At 37.3% G+C, this 23,623-nt stretch overlaps 3 protein-coding genes across 3 annotated transcripts in view; all 3 read left to right on the forward strand.

Moving 5' to 3' along the window:
* The first annotated feature begins 413 nt into the window (after positions 1 to 413).
* On the forward strand, positions 414 to 3,220 carry LOC107737538 (sulfotransferase 1C4-like). The gene is made up of 8 exons (XM_016549045.1): positions 414 to 513; positions 725 to 880; positions 962 to 1,090; positions 1,196 to 1,293; positions 1,374 to 1,500; positions 1,621 to 1,715; positions 2,800 to 2,980; positions 3,074 to 3,220. Exons 2-8 carry the CDS (start codon positions 742 to 744, stop codon positions 3,184 to 3,186), a joined length of 882 nt encoding a protein of 293 aa, XP_016404531.1. The 5' UTR covers positions 414 to 513; positions 725 to 741; the 3' UTR covers positions 3,187 to 3,220.
* Positions 3,221 to 3,670: 450 nt separating this feature from the next.
* Positions 3,671 to 7,260, forward strand: LOC107737537 (transmembrane protein 82-like). Its single transcript, XM_016549044.1, has 7 exons — positions 3,671 to 3,751; positions 3,876 to 3,962; positions 4,141 to 4,213; positions 4,365 to 4,542; positions 4,635 to 5,052; positions 5,331 to 5,512; positions 5,622 to 7,260. The coding sequence occupies exons 2-7, from the start codon at positions 3,878 to 3,880 to the stop codon at positions 5,703 to 5,705; spliced, it is 1,020 nt and encodes a 339-aa protein (XP_016404530.1). The 5' UTR covers positions 3,671 to 3,751; positions 3,876 to 3,877; the 3' UTR covers positions 5,706 to 7,260.
* A 792-nt stretch (positions 7,261 to 8,052) lies between these two features.
* Positions 8,053 to 23,623, forward strand: part of LOC107737540 (msx2-interacting protein-like) — a 41,674-nt gene continuing 26,103 nt past the window's right edge. The window contains exons 1-3 of the mRNA XM_016549047.1: positions 8,053 to 8,274; positions 11,029 to 11,349; positions 16,462 to 17,085. Coding sequence (XP_016404533.1) covers positions 8,192 to 8,274; positions 11,029 to 11,349; positions 16,462 to 17,085 — 1,028 coding nt within the window. The 5' untranslated portion in view covers positions 8,053 to 8,191. The remainder of the gene's footprint in view (positions 8,275 to 11,028; positions 11,350 to 16,461; positions 17,086 to 23,623) is intronic.

Raw genomic sequence — 23,623 nt, forward strand, 5'->3', positions numbered from 1 at the left:
CAACCCAACTGCAGTTTGATTGATATTACTTGGAATGCGCAATAAAAAAAATCATTTCTGAAAAAAAATAAGTTATCGGTTTTGCAAATTAACTCTTCATATATATACAGTATATATATATATATATATATATATATATGCAGGATACTGAATAAGTCTATGCTGGTTAGAATGAATAAGTACAAATTGCGTCTTTTTTGGTTATTAGCTTATAAATCCAGTTGACAGACACTTTATTAAGCACTGCAGAAGAAGGTTATGCATTATTTTATAGATATTACAAGTAAATGCTATTTTTATAAGGTTACTTTAGTTTTAACATCTTACATAATAATTATAGCTTATGATAGGAAAGAGTTTCATATAAAGCAAGTCACACAGAAAAGTGCGCAGTCTGCCACTGCGCATTTCGTTTCAAATCAGAAAGTGTACGAACCAGTAGCTTACTGAGCAGTTGTGCAACAACAAAACGCACATTACATTCACCATCTGCTTCAGTCCAAGGTTCTCAAGGTATAAAAAACGGCTTATTTTCTCCTAAAAACAGCTTAATTGTTTCGTTTTGTAGTCTACTACTAAATCGCTTAATACATAGCAACATTAACTCAATTAGGCCATACATAATAATAAACGTACGAGAGATGAGACGATTAGACACAGAAAAAGTCTTACATAAAAACATTTTGGTGAACAGTTATTAAAATGGTTATATGCTTAATCACAGCTAATTTTAAGGAAAATATGGATGGGACAACACGCGAAAGGCTGAGTCAAATTCAGGGTGTCCCATTACTAGAGCGGGTGGTGAAGTACTGGGCAAGAGTGGAGAAATTCCAGGCGACAAATGAGGATTTACTCATTACCACGTATCCTAAAGCAGGTAGAGTACAAAAGACTGAAAACAACATGATGAAAACAACACAATGTAATTTGAATAATGAAACCATCTTGTCTGTAAAAGGAACTACGTGGACACAGGAAGTAGTGGATAGCATCCTGAATGAAGGAGATGTTGAAAAGTGCAAGCGGGCGCCCACTCAGGTGCGCATGCCTTTCTTGGAGATGACTGCTCTTGATGGTTCAAGTTCTGGTATGTTTTATAGAACCAAACACTGTTTAGCAACTTTAAACATATATATTTTCATGCAAGGTATATCCTATGCATAAAAAAAACATTTAAACTCTAATGTTATAGGTATAACTAAGCTGGAGGTTATGGATCCCCCTCGTGTTATTAAAACTCATCTTCCCATCCAGCTTGTGCCTCGTTCTTTCTGGGATGCTGGTTGCAAGGTTAGAAGGTTAGATTTCATGGGCTGTATTGAAAAATACAATATTATGTGAATGCTAAACCCACCTTCATTTTTCCATAGGTTATTTATATGGCCCGTAATCCGAAAGACACTGTGGTTTCATATTATCACTTTGACCGCATGCATCTTTACCAGCCAGAGCCTGGCCCTTGGCCACAATATCTGGAGAAGTTCATGAAAGGGCAATGTGAGTCATGAATGCTGCAGTTAGACTGTTCACTACAGCAAGTGCCTTGTTTTGTGTAAAATGTGAATACGCTTAATTATGATATCTTAAATGAACTCCTAATGACTGAATTTTTTTCAGTGGGTTGGGGTTCCTGGTATGACCATGTTAAAGGATACTGGAGGGAAAGGCATAACAAGAAAATCCTTTACATATTATATGAAGACATGAAAGAGGTCAATCAGCTTTCTGCAAAACATATATTTATATTACATGTTTTTTCTTATTAATTTTTTTAAATTATTTTGCTGATAATATACTCACCCTCAGTCAGTTCAAGATGTAGATTATTTCTTCATCTGAGCAGATTTGGAGAAATGTAGCATTAATTTGCTTGCTTACCAATGGATCCTCTGCAGTGAATGGGTGCCGTCAGTCCAAACAGGAGTCCAAACAGCTGATAAAAACATCACAATAATCAACAAGTAGTGTAAGTAATCCACAAGCTGCATGTCTGTAAAAACAAATCCATCATTAAGACGTTTTTAACTTCAAACCATTGCTTCCGTCTAAAATAGAGAAAATCCTCTATCCATAATATTGCTTTCTCCAGTCCAGTTAAAAAGAAATCTCGTCTGAATTAGGAGAGAAATATGCACAGATCACACAAACGAAAACAGTCCAAAACTAACAAATATGTTAGTGGATTTTAATATGAGAGAACAACAGGGGATGGACTTTTTCACAGGAGGAGTTATTATTATGGATTATGGCAGGGGTGCCCAAACTCGGTCCTGGAGGGCCGGTGTCCTGCAGAGTTTAGCTCCAACCCCAATTAAACACACCTGAACCAGCTAATCAAGCACTTATAGGCATACTAGAAACTTACCAGCAGGTGTGTTGAGGCAAGTTGGAGCTGAACTCTGCAGGACACCGGCCCTCCAGGACCGAGTTTGGGCACCCCTGGATTATGGATTCATATTTTGGCCAGAAGCAACTTTTTAAAGGTAAAATGGCTTGATGGATTTGTTTCTTAAAAACATAGAGCTTTTCACTTCTCAAGATGTTAATTTATGGACTGGAGTTGTGTGGATTACTTATGGATTATTGTGTTGCTTTTATCAGCTGTTTAGATTCCCATTATGATTCATAAGGGATATATAATGCAACATTTTATTTTATCTACATCTTGAATAGAGTCAGTTTTCAGCCAATTTACATTTTTGGGTGAACTCTACCTTTAACTTTTTGAGCCTATGAAAAGTCTGAGTATTTGAGACTAAGTCTGAGTATTTGAGTAATTTGTATACTTTATTTCAGGACCCTGTTCGCGAAGTAACCCGCATTGCTCAATTCCTCGAACGGCAGTTGTCAAAAAGTACAATAGAGCATATTGTGCAAATGACAGCGGTTTCAGTTATGCGAGAAAACCCCATGGCAAACTACTCAACTATCCCAGATACAATCTTTGATCGCGCAGCCTCAGAGTTCATGAGAAAAGGTTTTTTTATTTTAGAAACTATTATTGTAATGAACCATTTAAATTGGATTTGTTCTAATCTTTTTCAGAATTTATATTTATTTTGTTTTATAGGTGAGGTTGGTGACTGGAAGAATCACTTTAGTGCAGAAGAGGATGCTGTATTTGAGGAACACTATTGTAAAATAATGTCTGATTGTCCTATTCCAATACGGTTCACAATATGAAAGATTGAAATGGAGTGTGTCTGTTTTCTAGTCCCCCCAAAAAACAAAACAATTACAATATCCTAAATAAATTATTATTATTAACTATGTAATCCCATATGTGTTTCTATTTTGCCTCATAAAGTACATTGTACATTGCTGGGCAACAAAATGTAATATTAATGTTCTACTCTGGATGGGTGGTAATTGTTGACTGTTCAAAGCTCTTGAATGCAGTGTAAAGTTCAAGTCCCCTCATAAAATCTCTGGAAAGTACACATGATATCAGTTAACGGAAATGAAAATAATCCCAAGCAGAGGGCAGAAATGTAATGTTGTTGTTTTTTTATTTCATATTTTTACTATTTTAAATCAGGAACAGGCCTCAGAAATAATTATGGGAATACATTAATAGATTAAAACTTTGTGGCTGTAGAGAAACAAATCATACATTTGTAAAAACTGATCAAGGCCTAAGTGACCTTTGAGACTGTGCTCCCAAACCTCCAACTCTCATATCTGCACTTGATAAAGGTTATATGTGAGTGAGGTTCGCAAACAACGCAACTGAAAATAACAAAATAAGGTCAGTAATATTGATGATTTTGATTAGTTAAGATTTAGTTTTGTGTGTGTGTGTGTGTGGCCAGTTTGACTAGTATCTATGTAAACAAATCATTGGCACATTAAACAATTTCTCACTTACATAGGCATGTTGTCCTTCATTTCCCGGTTTCTGCCAAGTGTTCCTACTTGGCTAACACCAAGTGCTATTCCTTTACATAGTGTTTTACAAGGTGAGTCATGAAATTAACATTCTGTCACAAATGTTCATTAATAAAGGAGTTAATTTACTTTGATAACAATAGCTTATTTATTATAAATATAGATTGATCTTTTGGTATAATCTTGCCCTGCATTGTGAAATTATATATATATATATATATATAATTTTGTGTTTTATGTTAATCACAGGGCTTGTGGGTGCTTGTGGAATCTGGGTTCTTCGTAACCTTTTAAAAACTTACTTGTTTGTTGAGGCACAGAGGTAAAAATGTATATGTGCTATATATGCCCATGCTGTATGGCTGAAGCTTATAAATATTTGATATAATCTAGCCTATATAATATTTAAATAATATGATACGACAGTTTTTGTGTTGATGGTTCTGTACATTTCACTTGTCTGTTCTTTTAAGTGTCGCAGATCCTGAAACAGACATTAAACGACGGAACAGACTAAATGGTGGACTAACAGAGAAAATTCAGTTCTGGATCCTAACAGTGGTTCTTTCAGTTGTGGGGTCTCGCGTTGCATCACTGGTAGTTTTAGAGTTCTCTCTTAGAGCCATTTCAGCAAGGATCACAGGAGGATCAGTATGAGCATAATTTATTTGTGACATTTAATACATTTCTGCATGACAACTCGATATCATTCTAGATAAAATGTTCTGTTTCTTTTTGTTTAGGACTCAATAATTGACCCATCGTTACTGCTGCTTGTCCAGTGCCAGTTCTCCTTGGGCTGCGCATTAACCTGCAGCCTTAATTTCCTCCATGAGGGGGCACCGCAAGGCTGGCTAAGCCTCCTCCTTGCAGTTGGACTGAGCTGGTTCTTGGCAAGCCGGTGCAGCAGAGTATGGCGACATGTAAATACAATGTATCCAATACATAGTACACAGCGCTATTGTGGACTTTGCATTGGACTATTAACCACTGGCAGTTCTATATTAACCTGGCTCTGCAGTGCCCTAATTATAACTTTTAGTGTATCTGGAATTGCTGCTATATCAAACATAAACCAACACTTTCTATCAACCACTGAGGCTCTGAGATTTTGGACCCCACTCACAATCTGCTACACTCTGCTGGTTGTGTACATGAATGGTAAGACAATCAATTAGCAAAATGTAATGGTTTTAATACAGTTCTATTCACTGGAATTTAAAAGTGCAGCATTTATTTGAAATTATATAATTGATATGTTGATTATTGTATAACTTAAATTGAGTAATCCACCCTTGCTGAATAAAAGTATTAATTTATTAAAAAATAACAACAACAACAAAAACTTACTAAGCCCAACATTTGAACAGTATTGTACATTTCATGGCAAAACTGGCCATCATTTGAGTCTAATCATGAGTATATAATCCATCTTTCAGAGGATCGACATCATCCGCCTGGCCAGCAGATTCTCAATACAGTTGTTGTACGACTGGGTGGGCTTTTTGTGTTACTGATTACAGTGGGCAGCTGGTCAGATGTACTCCATGTTCTAATCTGCTTCACTGGTGAAGCTGCATGCCTGTTTACATCTCAAGACCTTTTGGAAGCCATATATCAGGTTAGAAATAATAATTGATTGCATTTTCTTATCTCTTCATCTGATCCCCAAGGCATTCAATAGATAAGATTGTGTGCATAAAATGTAATAACATACTGTATTTTCACAGCATGTCACCTACGTGCCTAAAGGCCCATTAAAAAGACCTGGAAATCGGGGAGAACTAAGGAACTTCGAAAGGAAACTGGACTAGGCTTGGATGAAAACAAACTTGACCTATATATATATATATATAAATATATATATATATATATATATACACACACACACACACACATCTCTGCAAAATACAATCTAGGTTGTAAACACAATCCCATGAGGGTCTGTGGTTTGTCTGAAAAAAAAGTACATTTAAGTATTTAAGAGATATGTGCCTTTCAATTCCTAAATATTTCAAGCCGATTTAGTCCCTTACCGTTTTAGTACTGCATGAAAAAGAATGCCTTCCATAATAATAAATATTCAATATCTGTATGAATATGGTGAATTACATTTCCTCTACACCTATAGACCTATATATATATATATATATCAAGCAATATTAATTTTGATTATCTATGACTTGGATAGGAACAGTAGGCTAACAAATTTGGCCAGAGTCACCCAGGCATTATAATAAACACAACTAACACAACAAAAACAGTTAAAAGTAGCATTTACACACACTACATAATTGCGTCTAGTCTTTTAACATTTTTTAGCCCTGTAACAATTTAGTTCCGTCAATTCCTTGGAAGCAGCCAAGCGCTAAAGAAGTTAAACTGAACTTGAACCCAAAATAGCTCCACTGGAAACAAAATGGCCGTGGCGCTGTCATTTCTTTTGTTGTGCTGGGTTTTGCCTACACTAGGTTATTCTCAAAATGGCGTCATAGCCTATTTCAAAGAACATTCTTTTGATAACTGACGACAAAAATTAACAACCGAACATTCAAGAACATCGAGTGTGTGATCTGTTTGTGACGCGTAAATCGCTCTGGTATGCAATCTGTACGCGTTTAATTCATCACGGTGAGACTGTTCCAGGACGTTTAAAAGCGCTCAAACATACAAGGACAAAACATTTCTCTCAAACGCATTCCACATTCTGTCACTTTTTTGTTTACAATCCCGTCGTTTCCTCTGTCGAATAAATACATTACAATTATTCTTATCAATTTAGTAAAGCAATAAATGTCTTCACGTCCTTAGAAGTTTGCCACACCGTCTTGTGTTTGGAGCAAGAAAAAAAGAACATTTGTTGTCCAAGTATCCAGGGGATTCATTTATTGTATAACATACAACATTGTTTAGGACTAAATTGCGTTTTTGTACATCCAACGTGCAACCAATCCCAAATCCAATCCCAAAAGAACTGTCAAAGAATTAAATTTTATTAGTTCTATTCCATAAATATTAAGGATTTAGGCAGATCCAGAAAGTCCATGCAATTCCAGTAAGAACTCAAGACTGAATCTGAAGATGACGTGGCTTGCTCAAGATCCAGCTTGAGAAACTGCTCCACCTCAGTACAAGTTCCAGAATTTTCTACCACTCAGAGGGTTTGTGATCGCTCTTTGTCAAAACTCTATGTGGGCGTGAAAAGCGCACGCGCGATTCATCCATTGCGGCCCCTGTTTTGCCGCATTCTGGCGCATGCGAGAACCAAACCATACGCCTCGTGCATAGTTGGAAAACAGACAAATGTTTGTTTTAATAAGGAAATGTTACATGATTGGGCATTATCTTGGGTGTTTCTTCAAGACAGCATTTGATTGCCACAATAAGCTAGTGATTAATCGTCGCTTTTATTTACATTTTGGACAGTTGATCCTAATTGTTAACAGGCTGTACTGTCGTTAATTATTAAGCTTACGCGACGCTTGTCTTTTCAATTAACTAATCATGTTAAAGACATCGTTCTTGTTGTTGTAGTTAAGACTGGGAGATATCCGACTAGGCTACTAATCACCCACAAATACAGACGGAACTATTAGCTAGAGAGTTGACTAAATTATACCTGCACTAAATGAACTAGTTCCCCGGAGTACAGAGGATCTCGTTATGTCTTTTGTTTTGACTTGTGAGTCGTATATAAAACAGACTGTTCCCACCTGGATTTTGGGAAAACAAATGGATGTGCAAACGTATACTATGGAGCTTATAATATGACAAAACTATTTGAATTTGTATTGTATAAATTTGAAAAGTAGCAGTACTGAAGCTAATAACACCGTCCTGCCACTGACTCATGTATAAAGAGTTTGCGGTAAACCACACGTCTCATACAATTTACACCCCAAGATTATGATTAACTTGCATTTTTAAAGTCCTGTTCTACAAACAGGCTGCCAAATGTCATACTAAAGCAAGGCAACCTAGTCTGACTTTTACCTTGCATGAATCCAACGTATATGCACATTTTAACACTTAAAAGTGATTTACAATAAAATATGTCATGTCCGATTATTTGATCCATGTGGTATTCCGAGTGCTCATTGCATATGCGCGATCTCGTCATGAACCGGAGCGCGCTCCTCGACAGCAAGGTTGAGGCTCTCGTAGTCAACACAGCTTTCAAGTGCAAGCGGGTCCAATCGTAGTGTCGAGTCAGAGGAACTGCTCGCCCACCGTAACACACATTCAGCCGGATTTAACTCAGTAAAATCTTCTGTATGATCGGGGGACACCAAAACGCAGTATGGTCCGGGAAACCAGACATTTATGGGTGGGGAATTTACCAGAAAATGTACGAGAGGAAAAAATTATCGAGCACTTCAAACGGTAAGTGACGATTTGCTGAGAGCGAGACAACATCCAGCAATGTGCTTCCTTCAAGTGTTTGGGGGAAAACAATAGCAGCGCACCGGTGCGGAGATAAACACCTTAAACGTGTGCCACAACTTTCGCAGCAACGCTGCTATTGAGTTGGCTTGTTTTGGCTCACTTAACGTACGCTGGCTAGTGATTAGCTTTCGAGAGTCGCAGTCGTCGCTAGGTTGCTAATTAGCACGGAGGGGCTCATACAAGCGCGTTACTTGTAACTGTTGGCTGTATTACTGCTGGCTTCAACTTGCGTTAATTTGCAACCCAGATGTCAGTAGCACTATTGAAAGGTAACGTTTGTTGCTTTGTGGTTGAAAAAATACTGCGAGCGAGCTGAATTGGCTAAATGCTGTCTGTATTATACTACTAAAAGCATTACAATGGGTGTTGTTTTGAGTTCGGCTCAGATGTCATGAATGTCAGGCGAGCGGTGACCGTCAGTGGCTGCATCTAGGAGAAGTCAAACAATAGCAGCGTGGGGATACTTTCAAGACGAGTTTGTGTTTGAAAATGTTCAGGACCAACCTGCAAATTATCATTTCTGTCAGTCTATGAACATGTGGCGACAGTACCTAATACCGCACCAATAGGACGTTTACGTTAAGTTGTCAGCCAGAAGTTTGTGTATGGCTGTGAGGTGAATATACTCACATACATGGGCTGTTTTGTTTAGTATGGCAGCAAGGCATGATATTCAGTGTTAAAAAGCATCTAGCGTTCAAAACCACCCACATACCCGAGGGGTTTAATGTCCATTTCTCACCTGTATGGATTCAGGTAATGCGAGGTAGTATATCGTTTTTACAAGTTACAACCTGGCTTTGAGTGGAAGGCGTAACTAAATCAGAATAACACGGTTTGTTGGAACTAAATGGTGCGAATCGGTTTTTATCTGAAACAGCGTGGCGAGATTGCTCCCTCAGTAGTGACATCGCAATATCGTGTGTTACACCAATACATCTGACTTTAAAGTCGGTTGCTTGATTGTTTATATCGTCCCAAAACATAAATTATTAACGCATACATCTCTATAAAAGGTTGGATATCTAAATATACCCAGCTTTATCTGCATACATACAGTATAGTCACGTTAAGCGAAACTAACGTTACATCGCAAGTATCATCGCAAAATGTTAACTATATTATCGCCCAGCGTTATGCGACGAAGGTATTAAGGTATTATAAACATTAACGTCGTGTTTTTCTGTAAATCCCCTTAAAACAATGTAAGTTAGTGTAAAAATAAGCGCTATACATATAGAATTGACTTGACTAAAGGCTGTATAACAACTTTATTGACCACATTAATTACCTACACGTATGAATATAGTCTGTCAAGTCACATATTTGTACAAATAACGTTACAATCAAAACACACAGACGTAGTCTTTGAAAAATGCAGGTGTGATCGAACTCATCATAATGTTGTTGTTTTTTGGGTTGTATAGCCTGTATTGTGCTGGAGATGTTTAGGCTGAACATCATAACAATACATAGCAAGATATTACTTTGCGAGTCAAGCACACAAGGAGGCAGGCACTAGTATGAGAGAACCTACATATAAGATTTGTGTAAATAATTTATTCAATTTTAGACCAACCGCTTTGTTGTCTCAACGGCAGGCTTTTGTTCACATGCTTGTCTATTTAGATTTGAATTGTGGTAATAACGGTCGCTCCTTGAATGGGAACTAAATTAAAACATGCTCATGCTCAATTGTGACGGAATATTAAAGGAGAAATAGTTTTCTGTTGTATACAGAAAAATAAATACAGATATATACATTTATATAAATAAATGGAACATATTAATGTACCCCGAAGTGATTTGTGTACGGTGTCTGTCAAAGCTCAGGTCAGTGCAGCAGAGGTAGCCTACTTATTGAAGATGGGGGACGCGAGAATGAATAAGCAGTGTGAATAGGTTTGTAAAATGGCGACGGAGATTGTGTAGTGAGTGTGAGAACTGGTGTATCAGACAGCTGCTCACCTAGAGCACCCATTTGAATGCCTATTGCTTATTACACATTTTCATATTTTGCTTACCAAGTGTTGTTTTAACCTCCATGTACACCTGTCATCTGTTTACGTATGTTTTGTTTATTTGTTTGATGATTGACAGCAAATTAATGTATAGTATATTTACATGAGGCTCATACGAGCACCATATTTCAAGAATTGTACGGTAAAAATTAATGTACATTTATTAAACATGTCCAGAAGAGGTAAATAGAGCAGATCAAAACATCACAAGGACGTTTCAAGCCTGAATGATTTGACGGAATTATGACATTTGACTGAATTCTGGCATTGGCATATACATATTGTGCAGCAAGATGCTATTTTGCAATTCTGTGGTGCACCAGAAACAGGCCATCAAAATCTGATATTTGTTTGCCTGTCATAATTATTGGATGTATTCAAATGAAAGGAGATATTACTGGCATGTGGTTGATGCTACTCATACAGTGGTAAATTTTTGTGTGATGATACATAAGGCAGGCTGTTTTTATTTGAATAGTCTTATTTACATATTGCACAAATGACTGGCATGCAGGTTTGTTTTCAGCTTTTTCACCATCTAATCTGCCCTTTGCGGATTGGCAGTATGTATGATGGTTATTAATATCAGCATGATTGATTGCAAGTATCATGCAATGCATTTGTGTTGGCTACAATTAAATACCTTTTCTGCTATTTTTTGCTTTTTTAGGTATGGACGTGTGGAGAGTGTCAAGGTGCTCCCAAAACGTGGATCAGAGGGTGGAGTGGCAGCTTTTGTGGATTTTGTGGACATTAAGAGTGCTCAGAAAGCTCATAATTCTATCAACAAGATGGGAGACAGGGACCTACGCACTGATTACAATGAGCCTGGAACTATTCCCAGTGCAGCTCGAGGCCTGGATGATAGCCTGTCCATAGCCACTCGTGGGCGGGATGTTTCAGGGTTCACAAGGGGGGCGGGGGGCCCTGTGTATGGGCCCCCTGTGTCACTCCACAGCAGAGAGGGACGCTTTGAACGCAGACTAGACGGGTAAGTGGACATAGTTTTTCTGAAGGCAGGGGGACCATTCGTTTCTTGTAACTCATCTCTCCCTCCCAGTTATTTCCGTCATTAATTGGGCTAATTTATTGTTTTGGGGCGGGTGATATGAGGGAAATTAAGAGAACACACTGGAGGGTATTAATTTGGGCATCACGCTTTGATGGTTGAGGTCTGTCATCGCTCACTGTGTAAAGCAAACCAGTTTTGAAGTTTGTCAAAGCATGGTGAACATGCACCGAAATTCATTATCATTATGTAGAGATTAGCGTGCCTCTGCATGGGGATTCTCTCAGAGTTGGATAACGCTGCGAAGAGAGTCCAGGGCATGTTTCGGATATCAAAATATTCCGGGATTTCTGGAAGCCAGAGCGAATCCGTGACCGTGGCCTTACCTGGAATTGCCCTATTCTGGAGTACTGTACCGCCCAAGGTGGATTAATTGGTTACATCATGTGTTTTTGCTCTGTTATTGTAACACGATTACGGTGTTGATCAATTAAGACCCATTGATTGGTAATTGGATTATTGAAATGGGTGGTTTAGGAATCAGTTCTTTCCATTCCATGATCTGGAGCGCTCTGGATGGTATTCTCTGGATTCTTAATCACAGTGGATTAATACTACCCAATGACAAAGGATATTCTATCACTACGGTTTCTTTTCTGGTTATTAATATCAGCATGATTGATTGCAAGTATCATGCAATGCATTTGTGTTGGCTACAATTAAATACCTTTTCTGCTATTTTTTGCTTTTTTAGGTATGGACGTGTGGAGAGTGTCAAGGTGCTCCCAAAACGTGGATCAGAGGGTGGAGTGGCAGCTTTTGTGGATTTTGTGGACATTAAGAGTGCTCAGAAAGCTCATAATTCTATCAACAAGATGGGAGACAGGGACCTACGCACTGATTACAATGAGCCTGGAACTATTCCCAGTGCAGCTCGAGGCCTGGATGATAGCCTGTCCATAGCCACTCGTGGGCGGGATGTTTCAGGGTTCACAAGGGGGGCGGGGGGCCCTGTGTATGGGCCCCCTGTGTCACTCCACAGCAGAGAGGGACGCTTTGAACGCAGACTAGACGGGTAAGTGGACATAGTTTTTCTGAAGGCAGGGGGACCATTCGTTTCTTGTAACTCATCTCTCCCTCCCAGTTATTTCCGTCATTAATTGGGCTAATTTATTGTTTTGGGGCGGGTGATATGAGGGAAATTAAGAGAACACACTGGAGGGTATTAATTTGGGCATCACGCTTTGATGGTTGAGGTCTGTCATCGCTCACTGTGTAAAGCAAACCAGTTTTGAAGTTTGTCAAAGCATGGTGAACATGCACCGAAATTCATTATCATTATGTAGAGATTAGCGTGCCTCTGCATGGGGATTCTCTCAGAGTTGGATAACGCTGCGAAGAGAGTCCAGGGCATGTTTCGGATATCAAAATATTCCGGGATTTCTGGAAGCGAGAGTGAATCCGTGACCGCGGCCTTACCTGGAATTGCCCTATTCTGGAGTACTGTACCGCCCAAGGTGGATTAATGGGCTACATCATGTGTTTTTGCTCTGTTATTGTAACACGATTACGGTGTTGATCAATTAAGACCCATTGATTGGTAATTGGATTATTGAAATGGGTGGTTTAGGAATCAGTTCTTTCCATTCCATGATCTGGAGCGCTCTGGATGGTATTCTCTGGATTCTTAATCACAGTGGATTAATACTACCCAATGACAAAGGATATTCTATCACTACGGTTTCTTTTCTCTTTTTTTCGGGATTATTTGTGGTGTTAGGGTTTGCCTTTTAATTACATGGGAGACTTCTGCCATTGATCAAAATGGTAGAATGTGACAGAAACGCAGTGAGCAAATCTTTTTATTTATCCATTACTTATTTCTAGACCATTTAAGTTCATTTTTTCTTTTTTTCCTAAATGCCAAAGAAAAAAAAAGGATTTAAAGTAGCATTTGGTCTAATATACCGAAGAAAGAACTGATTTTTGGATCCACACAGTAAAGCATGGAGGTATTGCTATTGTGGGGCTCTCAGTTTGGATGTGAAATATGCCACTGGATTACAAAGCCCCATAACGGATCTGGGACTACAGCAGACTATGGATACACTACAATTAAGAAGAAAGTCGGTTTCTCCTAATGGACTATTCCAATGCCAATGGATTATTGATCTCTTTTTCCAAACATCAATGAAGATTCCACTGGGATTTGTAAAACATTGATCGAATGCCCATGTTTTCAGAGTTAACTTGGATTATTACCATTCACAGCGATTAGAACATTGGTACCTTGTTCTATTGGGATATCAGAGAAATGAACTGTTTTCAGCTGTAAGGAGGTGGTGAGATAAGATTCCAAATAACTGAATCTGTTTTTTTAATGCACTGAAGAGGGATTTAAAATTTGCAGAAAATTTTTACATTTTCAAATTTTTAAAAATCTACAGAGACATTTAGCTTCAAAGGACTAATGAAAATAAAGAACACAAGTAATGCTGTATGAAGAAAAACATTATGGATTTATATTTTGGACTTCTTACTCCAGCTTGTTTTTGATCTGATGGGGATTTTTTTTTGCACTGAACTGAGTTGGACATTCTGCCTCCTGACTTTTACCTCCATACGCTTTTCCCATATTGATATTGACTTATTTTTTAAGATGCATGGATTCTTTTTGGTCGAACTATTATGTTGGATCCTGAAAGATAAGGATTACTTCGTTGTTTTTTTCTTACCATTTTTACATTCTACATTTTTAACCCCCTTTTTTGCTCACAAAGTTCTGTCTCCCTAAATTGTATTTGGAATTGTAGGTCGGGTTACCGCTGTCTGAAAAGGTTGGTATGTTCTGCCCTGTGTATTTTAGCTGTTCTCTAACCCCTAGTATGATCCCCTGTCTTTTTTTCCATCTCCCACTAACAGATGTAGCTGTTAAACAGGCTGTTTTTAGTAGCTTGTTGGCATTTGCAGATTTTTACCTCACTTTGCTGTCCCTTTCCTGATTCTCAATCTTTGTCACACTCCCTGGCTTTTTGCCTCTCTGCTTTAGCCACGTGAATAATTTGAATATTGTTTGAGGCTTATGAAGACAAAAAGGTTCAAATGACTTTAAAGAATACAGCAAAGCTAGCCAAACACATAACAGCTCTATGAAAATGGAGGAGATGGCAAATGAGCTGTGGAGTGTTGTGATGCAATGTGTCACCACTGTTTGTCAGTTCTTGTGCAAATTACAGGAGTGGACTATATGTACTGTAAAGGTTGATCACAGTCAAGTTACACAGCTGGCTTCACTAAACAAAAGCATCTTTTTCTAATGGAAACCAAACTTATTTAAATTAACTAGGTCAGATTTGTTGCAACATGCTCACTATCACTCACTGTCAGGACTAACAAATACTTATTCTGGCGAAACTGCATCTCAAGCATTTAATGGAATTTGTCAGGTGTTGTTTCAACCTTTTAGTGATTAGAAATGACAGAATTGACTTGTGTTATAAATAGCTAATATATTAATGTGTAAATTTGCTATGCTGCTTGGCAACCATGCAGTTATTAATGGTAAGTGGTCAGTATAACTTTGCGAAATATTAGTTTATTTTGATTATTATCATTATTAGTAATAAATGTAACTGTTGGTAGCTCTATTGCAAGATTAAACAGACTTTAGGTACACTGCTTGTCATGCCTAAGAACAATTCTTAACCGTGGTAATATTATTTTAATAGACTACCTCTCATAGGTTAGGCTATTGGTTATTAATATTTTCTGTTGCACACTTAAGACTATTCAAGTTTGAAAAAGTAAATGAAATAATTTTTATTTGCAATCTGATAATTTGTATAAGTTTAAATACCCAAGGATTTATCATTGTAAGATATTGAAAAACCGACAGGTAGATTGACTGATTTAAAATTAAAATTAGCAGAACTCATCAGTATAAATATATAATTTTTAAAATATTAAAATATTACTGCTTTTTCCCTCAGCGATTTAAAAATATATGTAGGTTTTTGACTAATAAAAGGGTTGTGGAATGATTGCAGTTATGTTTTAATAGTTTGAAAAGGGCTACTGAAACTGAAAGTCTTCAGGTGTTTCAAAATGGCTATTAAAGTGAAGCTAGGGTAGAGCTTAGCATATCATGGTGTCCCTTTTACTCATTCCTTTTCGTTAGGGTTTATTGTGTTCCTCTTAAAAAAAAAAAACCATGGTTTAGAATCACTCTCCACATGAATCATTTTTCTACAGCCTGACCAGAACAAATGATGTTGGAGCGTATTATTGTAAAAGACCTTTATTCCAAAATAATGAGTTTTTATAACCTGTGGATTTGATTTTATTATTTGAGAATTACTTAATAGTATTCATGAAACCTCATCCCGTTTAGTTAATTAAATCACAAAATGAGGCAGTAATACGCGGGCGGTTATGTCATTCTATCATAGAAGGGAAGTAGGTTGTCTGGAATTTCTAATTAAAAAAGATATTTGCTTTATTATATTCATGGTAATACAGAAGAAAATAACTATCTAATTGGTCATCTCTAAGTGTAATGTAATTGCAATTTCTCACTAAGAAAGACAACAACAACAAATAAAACAGTAGTTTTATGCATTAAAAAAATAGTTCATTTTAGTTATCTAGAAAATTGTAAATTGCCATTGTAAAGTAAATGAGTCTCCTGATTTTTTTTCTGTAGCCTGTGTAACTTGGAATGTGACTGACCATGGCATGCATGACTTTTGTCATGCATTATTTTTTCCCCCTTTGTTTTCAGTATGGATTCAGTTTGATTTCACAAATGCAAAAAGAGTAAATTGCAAAAGCAAATTCCCAAATGAATAAACAAACAAAAAAAGTTGTCCCAAAGGTCAAGTTGTCCTGACCTGGTATCAGTATTTGTATTGAATGCTACAATAAAAGACAGTCCAAGACAGCATCTTTCCAACATGCACTTGCAGTCTATGTTTTGATTAAATCACTCTTCAACGCATGTCACTTGACTTGTATGCCTGTCAGGGATGAAAATAACATTCATTTCATTCTTTCCATTTTTCTTTGCCATTCTCCATCCCTTTCCTTGTCATGTAGGGCTGCGGACGGTCGAGAGCGGTCTTACGATCACAGTGCCTATGGACACCATGAGCGTAGCAGCAGCAACAGCAGTAGTTTCGATCGCCAACGTCACTACGAAACTGATTATTACAGAGACTCTAGGGACCGGGCCCTCAGTGGAGCTAGCGGGAGTGCCAGTTCTGCCAGTGGCAGCATTGGAGGCGGCTCATCAGGGGCCAGTGTAGGTGTTGCAGGGAGTGTTGCAGGAAGCAGCGGTGCTGGTGGAAACAGTAGCAGCGCTGCTGGAGTAGGAAGTGGCAGCTCGACACCGGGAGGCATTGTCTACTATGGTTCACGAAGCCGGAGCCCTACTCGTTTTGAGACTACAGAGACTCGCTATGAGTTCCGTGCCCGTGAAGCTTTCACACTCGCCAGTGTGGTCCATCGGGATTTATACAAAGAAAGAGGCAGACGAGGAGAAAGGACATACCACCACAGTCGCAGTCGTTCACCACACTCTTCGCAATCACACAATCCATCACCACAGAGGCTGCCGAGTCAAGCAGTGCGGCTGGCATGCTCCCGCAGTGGCTCAGGATCCCGCAGTCGTTCCTCCAGCTCTGACTCTGTCAGCAGCACCAGCAGCAGCGGCAGTGGCAGGTAAGTGCAATAAAGCATCTTAGTGCATCTCTTTAGCACAGGGGTGGGCAAACTTGGCCCTTCCAGGCCACTTTCCTTCAGAGGTTAGCTCCAACCCTAATCAAACACACCTGAACCAGCTAATCATTGCCTTCAAGACTATTAGAAGGCTACAGGCAGGTGAGTCATATCAGGGTTGGATCAAATCTCTGCAGGAAAGTGGCCTGGAAGGGCCAGGTTTGCCCATCACTGCTTTAGCATATTGATGCCAGTACATTTAAAATAAAATCTTTATATGTTAAAGGCTTAGTTCACCCAAAAAATTAAAATTCAAGTTGTTCCAGACTTGTGATTTTTTTTTTCTTCTGCTGAGCACAAAAGATATTTAAAAAAAGTTTTGGTAACCAAAAAGTTTCTAGTCCCCATTGGCATTTTTTTTTTACCACACGTTGAAAGTCATAGGGGACCTGTTGCCCATATTCTTCAAATATGGTCTACATGTATAATGTTTGTAAAATGGTACAGCTTTTTAAATATCTGAAAGTATACTCTTAATATCAGTCAGTCAAGCATTATTATATGATAATCAAGTATTATTTAATTAAATTTAATTAAAACTTGGTAACCATGAACTTAGGACTGGTGCTGGCGCTTTTTTTGGTCATTCAGTGTTCCTGTAAAAAAAACGAACAATAATACTGATAAGATATTATTATTATTATTATTATTAGGGCTCTAATATATATATATATATATAAGTTATGCCATTTTACAAACATATATATTGTTTGTAAAATGGTACAGTTTTTTAAATATCTGAAAGTACACTCTTAATATCAGTCAGTCAAGCAGTCAAGCATTATAATATGATAATCAAGTATTATTTAATAATAGAAGTTTAGTAATTAGAATTAAAACTTGGTAACCATGAACTTAGGACTGGTGCTGGCGCTTTTTTTGGTCATTCAGTGTTCCTGTACAAAAAACGAACAATAATACTGATAAGATATTATTATTATTATTATACGCATTCTACTAATAAGAACAGTGTAAAAACGCACTAAGGATTAATGAGCTACTGGATTCATGAATATTAATCAGGTTGTGTGCGTTTGCTCCGAACTGATTCGCTGAAATCAAAACGGGACGATAATAGGTGAGCACCAGCCAATGAGATTGTCGTTTGCGCATTAGTTCCGCCTACTACAGGAAAACCCGGCAGTTCTTAAAAGCTGAAGAATTCCAAAGGAACTCTGTTATTTTTACAGGAAAATACAACAAAGTATATCGTTTACATGTAGAGCATCAATTCTGCATGTTATGTAAGACTCTCGCTCTATGCACGAGTGAGAAAAAGCCTCAGCGAGTCGTGCGCCTTCACACTAGAGCTTACGTTATGCCAAATACACAAACACAGGTGCGCTGCGCATCCATTCAAATGAACTGAAAAATATCACAGATCGCTTGACGGAGAGTGAAACTCTGAAGTGCTCAGTCAGAGTGTTCTGTGAGTGAAAATATATCTGTGCTAATCATATACTCAGCCTCCAACTCACACACTGGCGAGTAAAATCTGAGAATTTATTAGCCATTGGCTAATATTAGACATAATTTAGTCGCCCAGAGTGAAGATTGTCGCATATGCGAGTGATTTACTCGCAATGTAGAGGGTTGACATTATAACAGAGGTTTCAAGAATACCACAAGTCACTTTTGCAATTTCATCAAAACCTCATCTGTTAGCCAGCTAGATAGCATTATCTTTCTGAAAAATCAGCAGAATTTGCAACAGCAATGTAGATTTCATCACAGAAAATCAAACATTTAAGTTTCAAGGCTTCAGATCTACGAATGTAAAATTTTTAGTGGCAAAGCAGCACTGACTGGAAAAGACCAAATGACTGTCCTGTCAACTGGCCCAAAACTCCCTCACACTGGTCATCATTGTTGAGCCATGTTTGCACAGCTTTTAGTACTTAAACGACAGTATTGCATTTTTGTTTCTTTTGAAGAATATGTACGAAATTCTTACGTGCTGTTTAAAATGTGCATTTTTCAGTGTTAACATACTTTATCCTAAATGAATATGCATAGGCGAGTAGATCATTTGTAGGTTGTGGCTCTGTGACACTATCCGTCAATGCTTTATTTGTTTAAGCATCTTGACCAGCCTGACACAGCAACTTTGGCTCAACCAGTAGATTGAGTTTGAGTCAGGACTGTCTGTTTGGCACATAAATTACATTTAAACATCTCTTAGCATGCTGATGATTCAAAAAGATCTTTTAGAACTTGTACAGCCATTGATTAACCCTGTAAATTCATCATAGCATGACAAAGGCATAGTCATAGTAGGATACTTCTCAGTTGCTAAGTTGTTGATCTTTGGACTCGATCCACATGCTCATGTAATGGCATGTGATAGCTTTGTCTTTGGTGGTCTTGGTGATCCCCTAGGTTTTTAAGTGGTTAATAACAATGGATACTGATTACAAATTAAGTAGTTAGTCGGGAACGGTAAACATACTTTTGTTGTCGTTCATCATTGCTTATCTCCCAGTCAACGTTTACTGTTTTAAAGATGCTTGTTGCCTTTTCTTTTTGTATTAAATTATAACTGGATGCTATAAAAAGAAACCAGAGACGTTTTTAAATGTTTTTTTCCACTTACAATGAAGAATATTGTTATAGTAAAATATTACTTTCTACTAAATTGATTACAGTTCTTACTAGTATTCACCCATTTCAAGTCAGTATGTAGTAGATGCACCGTTGGTCTGTGTGGAAAGGTTTCTCTCACATGTGGCCACCAAGACCCTTCCTAATTTTTTTTCAAGCTCGGCAGATCACATAAAGTTTGTTAGTGTATGGTGACCAACCTTTTGTTTATTTAACTTTAACCCCTTATTTGTGTTATAATACATTGAGTACATTGTGTTGTACTTCAATCAATCGAACCTCTCAACCACACCGGTTATGTCCACTTAACTATTTATGTGACTTCTAAATCTAATTAACTGCACTAGTGATCTTTTTTTTTTTTTTTTTTTTTTTTTTTTTTTTTTTTTTTTTTTTTTTTTTTTTTTTTTTTTTTTTTTTTTTTTTACATTATATTGTTTTAACTTTAGACATTAAAAAAAATCTGTTTTTCTGAGCCATTTCTGCTGATTCTGTGCTGTAAACCAACAAAACTTGAAAAAGTCCAATGAAGGGAATGCAAACTATTTTTTTTTTCATCTCATTCCTGACCCAGTTGCAGATTTGGCTTCGAGTGCTTTGAGTCGGCATATTGGGATGCCCTGGAACGGATATGTGTGCAAGCCATAACTGCTCTGGTCAAGCATTGCCCCCAGCAGGTTTTGGACTATAAATTTATCTTTGTGGGAATCTCTTTTTATCCTTGAATTTTAAAATGTAGGAAATGTTTCAGGACAAATATTTAAACAGTTATAGATGACCATATCAAAGGGAATGCATTTAGTTAGGTTTCCCCCTCTAAACATTTAGCTTTTAAGCATATCCAAAGACAGAAGCCTTATAGTTTTTGTCGATGTATAAATCTATTAATCATTGCAATTCAGTTCTTTAATATTTAGTTCATTTTTTTTACTTGTATTTATGGACAGCATAAATACAGCCTGGGTAATCACTTGCATGTTATTGTTAAACAGCTGGGTGAAACTTAAATTCATAGACTTCTTGGCCTGCACCTCTGTGCTGTTGACTCTTCATAACCAGGAAATATATTTGTTGAAATACGGAAAAACAAACATGTACTAGTCGAGGTGCTTTCTCAGTAAATCATTACCAGTTAGAGGAAGTAAATGGAAACCAGTTTTAACAACAATGACATCATATTTAAATGGTCCAAATAGGGATGTAACGATTCACTCAACTCACGATTCGATTCGATCCACGATTTTGATTTCACGATTCGATTCGATTCACGATTTATTATTATTTTTTTTTTTTTTACAAAATGAGATTTAAGACAAATTATAAATTACATGTGTCCTTTTATTATTGCTTGGACAAAATGCTGCACATTTCTTTGTGAAACTGAAATATAATACTATAATAATATACTAATATAGCACTTGTAAATTATTGCTCTTTTGTTGGTTTTGATTGCTTCTATTGTCCTCATTTGTAAGTCGCTTTGGATAAAAGCATCTGCTAAATGACAAAATTTAAATATAATGTAAATGTAAATAACAAAACCAAATTGAAATTTTAAAACAAACCCCAAATCAAAGGAATAAAAAACACAAATAAAAAAAATCTCTTCATATTTTCTTTTTTCTTCTGTCCTTTTCTTAAGAATTTTTATATTATATTGTTTTTTTTCTGTGATGTTTTATCTATTAATCCTCAAGTAGTTTATTATTGATTGGTATTTTGTACGTACTGTTTTTTTACTGTTTGTTTTGTACGTACTGTAATCCTTGTTGTTTACTGCAATAAAATAAAAAATAAAAATGGTCGCACTGAGCCCTTCATCTAAACTTTTCTAAAGACAGTAAGTTCCCCTCAGACATGGATTCATAAACTACCCCTAAATGAATCGCGATTTGTTTAGCATCTCAACCGATTTGAATCGTCACATATTTGAATCGATTTTCAACCGGCTCGCGGTTAATCGTTACATACCTAGGTCCAAATGTTGAAAAAGGTGTCTATATAATTTTCAGTATTTTCAGCTGAACTATTCATTAATGACAACCCCAATGTTACAGAGTCATGAAGCTCTAAAGGCTTTTTCACACCAAGACAGATGTTTAGCATGCCAAAAGCAGCTCTCTTGTCTCTCTATTCTTGTATTTAATGTTGTTTAATAAATGGCAGATTTGCAAAAATGTACAATTGTGTACCGTTGTTCTGTGTAATGCTGAATTCTTGCGTTTCATTATTGAGCACATTTGCTGTTTCTATTGTCCTTGTCTGAACAGACAAATCACATGCAAACCTTGTCTTGGTGACAACAGGCCTTAAAACATGTGATGTTGACTAGAGCCCGACCGATATATCGTTTTGCCGATTTTAGCGGCCGATATGAGCCTGTCGCAGATATATCGGTATCAGCGAATATGCCGCCGATATGAACATTTGTTTTTTACAGAACATATAGACCTTTTTCCTGAGTAAACGATGAGCACCACCATTATGCAGATGAAATGCTTCTAAATGGTGTAATTACTTAGTTTGTCCAGCAGAGCGCGCTCCATTGTTTGCTACTGGCAACCCAGGTCAGTGTAGTGTAGAGATGCGCTCCAAATGTTGAAAAAGGTGTCTATATAATTTTCAGTATTTTCAGCTGAACTATTCATTAATGACAACCCCAATGTTACAGAGTCATGAAGCTCTAAAGGCTTTTTCACACCAAGACAGATGTTTAGCATGCCAAAAGCAGCTCTCTTGTCTCTCTATTCTTGTATTTAATGTTGTTTAATAAATGGCAGATTTGCAAAAATGTACAATTGTGTACCGTTGTTCTGTGTAATGCTGAATTCTTGCGTTTCATTATTGAGCACATTTGCTGTTTCTATTGTCCTTGTCTGAACAGACAAATCACATGCAAACCTTGTCTTGGTGACAACAGGCCTTAAAACATGTGATGTTGACTAGAGCCCGACCGATATATCGTTTTGCCGATTTTAGCGGCCGATATGAGCCTGTCGCAGATATATCGGTATCAGCGAATATGCCGCCGATATGAACATTTGTTTTTTACAGAACATATAGACCTTTTTCCTGAGTAAACGATGAGCACCACCATTATGCAGATGAAATGCTTCTAAATGGTGTAATTACTTAGTTTGTCCAGCAGAGCGCGCTCCATTGTTTGCTACTGGCAACCCAGGTCAGTGTAGTGTAGAGATGCGCAAATGAGCTCAAACTTCACCCGAGTCCGCTGCTTCAAATTATCCGCCTGCCACCCACCTGCACCTATATTTGATCGTCACATTACAATGATTCTAACACCGTGTCTAGTGCTGGGCGGTAAGACCAAAAATTTATATCATGGTATTTTTCAAAATTATACCGGTTTCACGGTACATGACGGTATTTTTTTTTCATGCATGACCGGGTGTTAACCATATTTTCTACTGATTGAGAGAGGAAATACTGCAGTATATTGACTTAGAATGCCCTATTTTACTGTCATGATGAGGGCCCTAAACGTAATATTTGTTAAACTTTTAATAAATTGATGTTAAATTGTTTAAGTTTCATGATTTTAATTAATTAGACATGCTTTTTGATTAATAAAATGTAATTTAATCATTAAAAAGGAGTCCAGAAAAAAAAAAAAACGGAATCTACCCCAAAAAAAGCCGTAAACCTAGGGGAAACACTGGGTGTGCGTCTATGCGTAAACTACGGCATAGGTTCGACGCAGAAGTATAAATTGGGCTTTAGTAACACATACAGCTGTTCCCTCACCACAGTGCAACAGTGAAAAGGGACCCCTTTCAAACAGTGTCGCGTTCCGAACGTTGTTTAAGCGACATACCGCGGTATATTGCGGTATTTAAAAAATTCATATCATAACAAAAAT

This window comes from Sinocyclocheilus rhinocerous, unplaced genomic scaffold (assembly GCF_001515625.1).
Source record: "Sinocyclocheilus rhinocerous isolate Xijiao unplaced genomic scaffold, SAMN03320098_v1.1 scaffold72, whole genome shotgun sequence".
Classification (NCBI taxonomy): Eukaryota; Metazoa; Chordata; class Actinopteri; order Cypriniformes; family Cyprinidae; genus Sinocyclocheilus; species Sinocyclocheilus rhinocerous.